The 11,046-nt window shown below is 37.8% G+C and overlaps 1 protein-coding gene across 3 annotated transcripts in view; it reads left to right on the forward strand.

The window, feature by feature from the left end:
- Positions 1-11,046, forward strand: part of Inpp4b (inositol polyphosphate-4-phosphatase type II B) — a 748,293-nt gene that overhangs the window by 514,418 nt on the left and 222,829 nt on the right. For all 3 annotated transcript variants that reach the window (XM_029480343.1, XM_029480345.1, XM_029480344.1), the window contains exon 10: positions 10,386-10,497. In XM_029480343.1, the coding sequence (XP_029336203.1) occupies positions 10,386-10,497 (112 nt within the window). The remainder of the gene's footprint in view (positions 1-10,385; positions 10,498-11,046) is intronic.

Consider the following 11,046-nt stretch of genomic DNA (forward strand, 5'->3'; position numbering starts at 1 on the left):
AGAAAGAAAGAAAAAAAGAAAGAAAGAAAGAAAGAAAGAAAGAAAGAAAGAAAGAAAGAAAGAAAGAAAGAAAGAAAGAAAGAAAGAGAAAGAAAGGGAAATAAGGTGGATGCTTGGTGTCTTCAACTCTCTGTGTACTTGACTGTGCATCTGATATGGCTCTCTGAAAGTCTTGACTTTGACTTTGTGGCTTTCCTGTAATGATAGAATATAACTTGGAACTGTTAGTCAAATGGACCATTTCTTGCCTGCATTACTTTTGTTCAGAATATTTAATCACAGAAATAGACATAAAAGTACTACAGCTCTCTTCATCCTTTTCTTCTAGCTACCTGGCATTTGTGCTGTTTTTAGCACAGGAGAGCACAGATTCATTTCAAGGCCTTTGACCCTTATGTTTCCTGGAATGCTCTTACTTCAGGGATATGTATAGCTCATTCTCCTCTTCCTTTTGGTGCTTGTTCAAATGTCACTTGAGACATTTACCTGTCTCTGATTATAAAGTAACAGCCTCATCACAGAACTCCTCTATCTGTCTGCATTACTTCCTTTCTTCCAGGGATCTGCCCATCCGACAGACAGCTTTTATGTTTCTAGTACTGGTGAGGGAACTTTCATAAAGATGGGCACTTTTGTCCTTTTCTGTGTTCCCTTTCTATGACTGGAAGTGATTAATGTGGTAATTAACAAGTGTTTTTAAAGTAATGACTATTTTTCTATTAATCTTACATTATTTGTATATTTCTATAGAATTTCTATGGATTTTAAGAAGTTATTGGTGGAAGATGTTGCTAAATTAGAGGAGAGTAAAGAAAATGTCACTTGGAAAACTGGAAGATTTGATTAGTGAGCCACAGAAGAATTCAAAACAAACCCAGAAGCAATTAAGTGTGAGAATGTAGGTCACAGGAGCTGTTCAGTTTCAGAGTACATGTCTCCCCTAATTTAAAACTCATTGAATTTCCAACTGTACAGGTTTGAAATACATTATACTTTAAAATCATGTTCTCACACCATAATTCTGACCTTTTGGTTCTGGCATTCTTGGAGAAACCTCTTGTACTACTTCCTACTATTAAAAGCCAACACAAAACTAAAAAGCACAAAAAAAAGTCTGATTAAAAATATGTCCCTCAAAATCTTAATATTAAATACTGTTTCATCATCAGTCTTTAATAATGGAGTGCTCCAATGCTCCATGATTGTCATGTACGTTTTTCATATCTAAATGCATTAAAACATTTGAAAGCCATCCACATAAAATAGTTCTGTAGGAAGTACAAAAACTCTGCCTAGCTGCCATGATAATTTGTCCCAGCCTTAAATATACATTCTTTTCTTTTAAATCTTTGGAGTTTTATATTCATCTAGTTTTGTGTGTGTGTGTGTGTGTGTGTGTGTGTGTGTGTATGCACGTGTGTGTGCATGTGTGCATGCATGCCTGCCAGTCTGTCTTCCTGTCTGTCTGTCTATGTGGGCATGTGCATGTCACAACACTCATGTGAGCTTCAGAAGATACCACACAGGAGTGCGGCCTGTCCCTCCACTCTCTGGACGCTGAGAATCAAACTCAGTTATCAAACTGAATGGCAATAGCCTTTACACAGGAGGTCACTTCATCAGCCCCCAATTTTTCTTTTAGAAAAGTCTACACTCTAAGTCACGTTTCATGACTGCTTATGTACTAACCCAGTACAATCCTCTTCTTTATATCACTTGTTTCCTTTTTCAATAGCCTCTTCCTTTATGTGTATCTCTCTTCTCTATCCATTCTTTCCTTTAATCTAACTAAAATGAATAATACTAACACATAATAAAACAAAGCAATAACCTAGCAATAGTTTCTTTTCTATATGTCTAAATGAATACTTTTGGCGGTGGATTCCAGATCACTGGTGGTGTAAATTCATTGTGTGTCCTTGAATGAGCAATTTTCTGTCCAGTTTGATGACTTGCTTCCAATTGTTCTTGTGGCCTTTTTCCCCTTCATTATATATGTGTATATATATAATGAATATATATATATATATATATATATATACATATATATATATATATATTCTCTAATGTCCTTTGTTACTTTAAAAGCATAATGCCTAATATAAAATATATGTTGACTCTGGCATCCCAATAAAGTAGTAAAAATTAATTTTGGTTGAAATAGAAGAATAATCCTCTTAAATGAGCTTCTTTATATTCTCAAAAGAAATTGTTGCTTTGCTTGCTAATTTATTATCAGAGAAGATGACAGTCGTCTTTCTCATTTATTCAACTTCACAAACTAGTAGAGTATAAGTATTTTTTACATTTCTATAACTAATAGCGTACAACTACATTCTCATGAGAGCACCAGAATCAGAATGTAGATCTGGTCCTTCACTAGATCACCACCCAAAGCATTCTGTCACCAAAGGATCTCTTGCCCCCTTCTAGTACAGTTTTAATGTTTAAGATAGAAGTTGATCATTTGATATGTCAGAGTATCTAAGCCTTAGAGATCAGCTTCATTCCCTCAGCCTAATACCTACAATCCATACAAGTTTTAGTGTCTATCATGTTTCTGTTCTTGATAAATAATATTCCACAGTGTAGATATACCACACGTAGCTTAATAATTCATATTAAATGACTTGTAAGGTGTCTTCATTGCCTGGTGACTATGAATGAGGCTACTAAATATATTGTGTGCACTTTTTAAAGTGATCACAGGTTTCTATTTCTGTAGGATAATTATGTAGAATTTGTGTTTCTAAGTCACCTAAGAAGTGTTTGGTTTTTATAGGAAACCACTGAAATGTTTCCATAACAGCAATGCGTGAGGATGGCAGCTGGTGGGCAGCCTCCCTGGTTGTCCAAGCCATTGAAACAACATATTACAGTGATTTTAGTTTTCATCAAAGTATACCTTCTCTGGCTGTAGGTCATCTGCTCACATGGCTTTTGCTGTCTGCATGCCCTTTTTTTGAAATGTAAGTGGTCAAGTATTGCACACATTGGTTATTTAGGCTGTCTTCTTGTTTCATTGCTACAGAGTTGTAGAGCTTCTTCTTTATCTTAGGTTCCAGTTCTTTCTCACACAGTCCATACTGGAAACTTTCTCCTAGCCATACACTTGTCCTTGTATTCTTATAACAACCTTGTCTAAAGAGATAACGTCAATTTTGATGAAGTTCCTATTTCTGGATTTTCTTCATTTTTTTTTCCTTCCCTCTCTCTCTCCTCATCCCCCCTTTCCACCTTCTCTCCCATTGCTTTGATGTTTTCAGAGAGCCTTATTATTTAGCCTAGGACTAGCACTGAATTCACCATTCTCTTGTCTTCACTTTCCAAATATTGGCTCTATTGTAATTACCTTCCCTATCCTGATACCTTTCTCTTTCCATAGGTATGAATTTGGTGTCACCTGTTCAGGTTCACAATCTCCCTTGTATCATTTCTATAAGTTTTATTTCCATGAACTACTTACTATCTATTACTAAAGTTGTGAGGTTCAAGCAGAATTTTGTTTTTTATTACAAATAAAGATCTAATTGTCTTGGCACCATTTACAGAAAAGACTTTTTTCTCCATTGCCTTGCTCATAACTTTTTCAGAAACCAATTAAGCATATTGCCTGTCTCTTCTTTTATATCGTTTTTACTAATGCATCTGAGCTGTAGTCATAGCTGTATTATTTCTGTGAGTTTCTAGTAGCAATCACTTAAAGCAACTCTTACTTGTCTTGTTTCTCAAAGTCATTTTCCCGGTTCTGTTTCCTTTGCCTTTCCTTGAACTTCAGAAACCTGCTCAAAGAACTCTCCAAACATTTGCCCATGGATTTTGGTTCCTATTATCCAGAGCCTATGAATCAGCATGGGGAGACTGGACAGCTTTGCTAATGCTCCATCTTGTAATCATTTATCTTAGTTGGCCTACTTATCTAGACTTTTTGATGCATATCATTGGTATTAATAGGGTTGATGAATAAATCCTTTTTGTATATTTGAAAGAGTTACATTTAAACTTATTTATTTTGAACCTCTTGTGAACATATTTAAAACTGTGTTTTCCAGTTGTTTGTGGCTAAATATTTGTGTTCCATCCTTTTGTCTGTAGACAGCCTCAGTTCTCACTCCTGTTCTCCAAACTATGTGTCTTTTGGCTCTAACCCTCATATTTGTCATCCAACTACAAGGAGACCTCTTGACTATCTGACCCCTTGACTCACTTCTTGGAATCTGTGGCCTCCTCTTCTACCTCAGACTCTCAGCCTGGACTGAGGTTTGGAGTCCATACACAACATTAAGAGGTCTTTTTCTCTTCGTTCTTCTTTTCTTATAACCTTGCTGGCCCTGCTCTCTGTCCTGCAGCTTCCCCTTGTTGGTTCTCCCTCATTATGATTTGCCCATTTTTTATGGTAGAATTCTACCCTCCTTCTGGGGCCACATGGCAGGAGAACAGAGATGAAGGAGATGTGAGACAGATCATTCCACACAATTTCAGATCTCATCTTTCCCCTAGAAAAGCCCTCCTCTCATGGTTTATAGAGTATGAGAGTTTTAGAGCAGCCTGTGTCCCCGTTTCATCGGCTTTCTTTGCTTCTACCCACCACTGTCATGGCAAGATTACATGGACCTAAAGCACACGAGAATGAAGAGAAAAAAGAGATTTTCATTCATTTTGGAGTATTAGGAGCCCTATATCCTATATCCTGAGCTAACACCAGAGGTCTGGATTCTGTCTACACTAAGGATAATCTCTGAGCCTGGGGCTGTATTTGTCTAGGTCAAGAAAGATCAGAAGGGAAAATGGAAGCTCATAGATACTGGTTTGCTGATATTTGAGATTTTGACTTTCTCCTCTCCTGTGCCTGGTGCTATTTACTTTTAAAGTCCCCAAATACTGTAGCTTATCATGCTTTCTGCAGATACTGTAGCTCCTTCAGCATATGGTAATAAAGAAGCCCTCTACATCGCCTACACCTGCAATTTCACCTGCAGCTTACAATGCCCTGTTAACATCAATGTTACTCTAGTTGTGTCAAACTCCCAACACAGGTGTTTCTACCAAGTCAGCCTTGCTTCCTCACCTTGTTGATCAATATGCCTAAATTCGAGGAAATTGTTTATGTTCCACATTTACCTCAAAATCGACAGCTTTTCAAATAAAATTTAGTAATTTATCATCTGTTTTAGTCGAGTAGAGTAAAATTTGTCTGTGTTTATTTGTGTCAGTGGAATTCCTCATTCCTAGTCAGCATTATTTTCAGCAATAAGAGACATTCACAAACCAGTGGGTCTGAAGCATGCATGGCCAGTATTTTTACAATGTACTATTTTTGTAGCCCAAGCTTTGTAAGAATAATTTTATAATAATATTAACTAATAACAGTAGTCATTATTATCTGATAAGGCATACTCATACTCTCAGGATCTTCGGACTGTGTCTACATAAATCAGGATGCTTTACAATATTCATGCTCTATAGCTGGGAAAACTTCAGGAAACAGGAGTTGCCCCCTCTTGATCACATAACTATTTATTGCACAGAAGGCTATTGGGGTAGCCTTGGGGCTTGCTACTCAACTATCACTGTACTGTCCCCTACTCAATGCTCTAGGGACTAGAACCTGTGACATCTCATCTTCCAAAGAAACAAGGGTCTGGTATCTGACTCTGCTCTTAAGAGCACATGCTCCTCTTGCAGAGAACTGCAGTTCCCAGCACCCATATGAGTTGTCTCACAGCTGCTTATATCTAGGGTATCACACACACACACACACACACACACACACACACACCTAGGCACACACATACACATAAAATAAATGCATATATCTTTAAGACAAATGACAATTGTTTAGTGATGAGGTAAATCTATATGAATCAAAATGCAGAGTTTTCCATCAACTTGGGTAGTGAACTATATTGTTTAGCCACTAGTTTAGATTGAACAATGGCTAGCAGGTTTTAATATGATAAACAAATATTAAAATATAAAGAGAAGGGTGTAGGCAAAACCTGGCATGGATGGGATGTTGGAGAAGGATGGCAGGGAAGAAGAGTGTGTTCTTCCGGTAGAGCGGACAAGAAGTGATAAAGCTATCAAGAATCTGCTTCATAGAAGGGGAGTTGAATCACGTAAAATTTCTGGGGTGAGTCTATGAAAAGACTAGATAAACACCCCAGAGATTACACAATAGAGTAAATAGGCTAAACCACAGAGACCTACTGGACCTAATCCTTCACTACTTGCTTGGAAGACTTCTGTGGTTATGAATATTCATGTCTGTCATTCAGAGTGCAGATATCTTCAGTTATCTTCCTACATGGACTTCTCACTTCCATACAACCCGGGTTAACCTTACAGTCTAAATATATGAACCAGGAAGACTCAACCGTGCCCGCTACATATGGCCTTTGTTTATTTTCTTGTCCGGATGAGATTTTTCATTTCCTAGCTACATGTCTAGATGGCTTAGATGCAGAGCGTGTCTCGCAGCTGCAAATCCCTGTGTGTGACACGGGAACTGCTTGATATTCACAGAGCCTGACAGTGCTAATGATGGCTTTCCCCTGGATGTTTACAGAGACATTTGTTAGTTTGCATTGCAGTGGCATTTCCAGAAGAGAGGAGTTATTTACATTTTGATGTTTAACATCTTCAGGAGTGTTTTTTCTCTTCTTTTTCTTTTTGATCTGTTAAAGGATGGCAAAATAGGTAAGGCAGAAACTCAGAGAATGAGTGTCATTAAAGACTGTTTTACATTTCCTCTGTCTTCTAAAAACAGATGTATGTTTCAGCATGTGCGATTGAATATTTCATTAGGAAGCATTAGGTGGTTATTTTAATGGTGGACTTTTAAGAGCCTCCATTAGTGTTGTACTCCATGTCTCAGAATGCCTAGGTAGGAAAGGTGTGTAGATTTGTGTTGCTGAAATCCTCATTTCTTTCTCTTCCACACATTATCACAGTTAAATATTTAAGTTCCTTCGATGATAGAAAGGGACTTGATATTTTGGTGGGAGCATTGCAGGGGGTGTGAGTTTTCCCTCTCCTTCTTCTCTTGTGCTTTACTTGGTTTTAATGAGCCAGCAGTGCGGCACACAAAAGGCATGATTTTGCCTCTTCATGTGTGGTGGGATATTTGGAAGTCATTGTGAAATGGTATTAAGAGTACTGTTGAAATAAAGGAAAATTTGGGTTTGGTTCCCAATCTGAAAAACAACAACACAATCCATATATTTCTAAATCTTTAAGAAGTTTTTTGTTTGTTTTGTAACCATCTTTAGGTACATGAACTGTGGCCAACTAAGAGGACATTGATGGCTGTGCTCTGGATGGGAAACTGTTGTAGAGCAATTAAGAATCTAAAATGATCTTTTCATTTTAGCTCAATTAAAGGGCTTATCCAGATTTGGGGTGTCATGAATTCAGTTCTGTAGTTTATAACCAGGTTCAACTCTGTGTGGCACAAATCTCAGGAGAGGATGTGCACTTGTGAAAACTTTAAACAGATGCCTATGTAAAGCTTTTGGAGATGGAATTAGATGTAGAATTTTAGTCAAAGCAAGAGCCTTACTCTTAATCCAAAGGGAGTATATAGGGCAGTGGTTCTCGACCTGTGGGTTACCACCCTTTGGAGGTTAAATGACCCTTTCATAGGGGTTACCTAAGATCATCTGGAAACACAAATGTTTCCATTGTGATTCACAACAGCATAAAAATTACAGTTGTGAAGTAGCAATGAAAATGTTATGACTGGGGGTCAGCACAACATGAGAAACTGCATTAAAGGATCACGGCAGTAGGAAGGTTGAGAACCGCTGTTACAGGGGCTAAGACAGGAAACACACAAGGCAGTAGGTCATTGAGCAAGTAGCCAGATGTTTTTCAAAGGGAACAAAAGATCAGTGGTTCAGAAATACACAAGTAACCATGCAAGTGGGTGTGCACAACCTCTGCCCCTCCCCCACAAACACACACACACACACACACACACACACAAACACACACACCTCGTGCATTGACTATTCATCTGCTTTAGCATTTAGAGAAATCTCTCTTGGATTGCAAAAGTGAGTCATTTGTTCCCCACCATTAGGATTTTAAACTTCACAGCAGAACTAAGCTCCTGTATGCGCTAATATTCAAATACTCCTAAAGATGCTATGAGATACCGTCGTCTTTGGGCACAGTCTTTCTATCCATTTCAGTAACATTTCTGGGGAGAGCTGCATTGAATGCGGTGCACACTAATGGGTGTAGAGTCTTTGTTTGTGCCCGATGCTTCATAGTTGCTTCCATCAGGTTGAAGTGGAGAAGTAGCCACCTTCGTCATACAGAGGGTTGAACACCTTCCATTGATCATCTCATAGGAACCAGCCTACAGAAGAAGAATTGGGTCACAACTGAGGAAAGCAAAGCTTCCCTTGGCCTGCCCAACTCAGTCCTCAAGTACATATATGTACCCATTATGTCATAAATGCTTTTATTGCTCAGCCCTGGAAGAGAGACGATCATCACTTCAGAAGTAATGTGTGTGCTACTTGAGAGAGAAAATTCAGAGTGTTATACACAGGCATTGCATGTCTTAAAATTAGAATAGCTTAGTGTGCTCAAGCCAAAAACATTCAAATGATTGTCTTTAAGAATTAAAAGCTATCTGTATGATGGGTAATCAGTTTCATGGAGGAAAAAATATCTACACCTTTCAAGGAAACAGTAATTGGTAGTACCTATACAAATAACGATTAAATCTTTTAACTACAGGTATCAAAGAATTATTCAGACATATGCCATTTTATGACTTGGAACACCTTGTTTTGACATATTTAAACAGAAAATGATAAAGCGAATTATGTAAAATTTTCTCAGAATTAACATTAGTATTGTTTTCTATACTATGAAGATCATACTTCACACTCCCACACTTGCAATTCACACACGGATACAAACACACACACACACACACACACACGGTGAATTTTTTCTATTTTTATTTCAAAACTGAAGTTGATATTTTAATTCATATTGGTTTTACAAATATAAGAAGCATTTATTTCATATCTTAGTAAGACATTTAGCATTCTATTTAACAATAAATCATATTTTTCAATGTGAAAAATGCTTATTTTATTACAATGTGAGTTTGGTTGTACAAATATCAGGAGGACTTTTCTATTCCAGTTTCTTTAGGTACATTTTAATTGCTGCATTTTATTTTACTAGAAGAAAACCGCCATGATCTAGTAACAGAATTGTGCATCCTTTTCACTTAATTTAGTCATTCTTTAATTAGCATTTTGATAAACTACATTAATTTTCTTATTTCTTTTCTGATACCTCTTATAACGACACAGCCATATTCACAAGGTGCTGGTTAAATTATATACAGCATCAACACTCAGACTAAAATTATACAAATTTCAGAAAAGGACACAGTAGCTAAGATAATTAGTGTCTAACCCCAGACAGTGAGGCAGCCAGGCTCAGATCTCTGGAATAGCACAACCCTGTTTTCACAAGGCGAAAGGGCAGCTATGTATCATGGTGTTGACATTTGCATGGTGTAATAGAGCCATTCATTCTGCGGAGTTTCTTTTTTGCCTAAGAAAAGAAACTAGAGAATCATTAAGCATGATGGTTTGCTAGCTTTATCTTTAGCATGCTTTATAGTTGTCAACCATAATTTTTACACCAATGAAGATTGTGATGATGATAATCTTAGTAATAAAATCAGCAGCATCATTAAGTCTGGATGAGTCACTCAATGACTAATAAATATGAGGCGGATGAAAGCCTAGAGTTGCCACTTGGCTCCAGGAGAAGTCATTTCTGCTTTAGATTCACACCTTTGTCTCAAGAATGAGATGCTGTACTAAGTACGTGTGTTGATAGTACTTTATGCATCTTTACTTAGTTTGCTGGCACACAATTTTTACTTTCTCTCCTAAGAAGAAAAAATATTAAAGAATAGGATCATAGTCCAATTTTGACCCAACTGTACCAGTATACATGGATAATTCTTTTCTGTTTTACTTGCCAATAGTGCTGTGATACACATAAGCTTTATCTCATGTGGTTGGGATAGAGGGGCAACAGTTTATGCCACTGTAGATATTTGCATTTATAACACAGGGTTTATAATACAGTGTAGAGTTTTCATTTCTTGCATTATGTTATTCCCTGAAGGTGCTCCTGAGAGCCTTCCTGGAGGTCCAGTCTGTGGTCCTTCCTCATGAATTCATGAATATAGTATAATGCTAACAACATGATTTCCTGTGCATTGAGCAGCTCTGTTTAAAGGAAGTAACAATCCATGGATTTCAGAAGTAAATGTGTTCTGGATGAATTACAAAGCAGGTGACACTTACCTTAGTATTTCATTGACTTTTCACTTGCAGAACCTCAGATGGTGGCAAAGTGGTCGGCACCATAGAAGTCACCCTCGTGAAGATGGGGGAGATTGAGGATGGGGACACCGACCACATCACAACAGATGTGCAGGGACAAAAGGTAGGACTGCAGTCAGTTCATTGCATAGATTAAATTGGAAATGATAAGCTTTTCCAGACGCCTGTATTGCCAACACCCTGTGGGGCTTGAAATCTCATTATTCAAAAGCTAAATGAGAAATCATCCCTGGAATTGAAGTACAATATGTGCATTTCCTCCTGGAACCAGAAGGCCCATTTACTTGGAGCTGTGTGAAGCTCGGTGCCATTCAGAAACACCTTTCTCCACTGTGCCAGCTCTCATGTTGATATCATCTCTCCTCAGTTGGAACAAAAGTATTGATCACTGTTGCATTCTGCCATAATTACCCTGCATGAGATGCAGGGAGGATTCTGGGAGAGTGGCTGCCAAGAGTAGCCCTCTCTTATTCCCAGAGACATCTTTGGAAGAGATGCAATTTTAATTTTATATGAAGGGAGGCATACTTAACAAGAACTTTGTATGTTTTGAAATTGTATACACATAGAGACACAGAAGGAGGGGGGAGGGAGAGGGGTGGGGAGAGAGAGAGAGGAGAGAGAGAGAGATAAAGAGAGAGAGAGAGAGAGA

This window comes from Mus caroli, chromosome 8 (genome assembly GCF_900094665.2).
Source record: "Mus caroli chromosome 8, CAROLI_EIJ_v1.1, whole genome shotgun sequence".
In the NCBI taxonomy this organism is placed as follows: domain Eukaryota; kingdom Metazoa; phylum Chordata; class Mammalia; order Rodentia; family Muridae; genus Mus; species Mus caroli.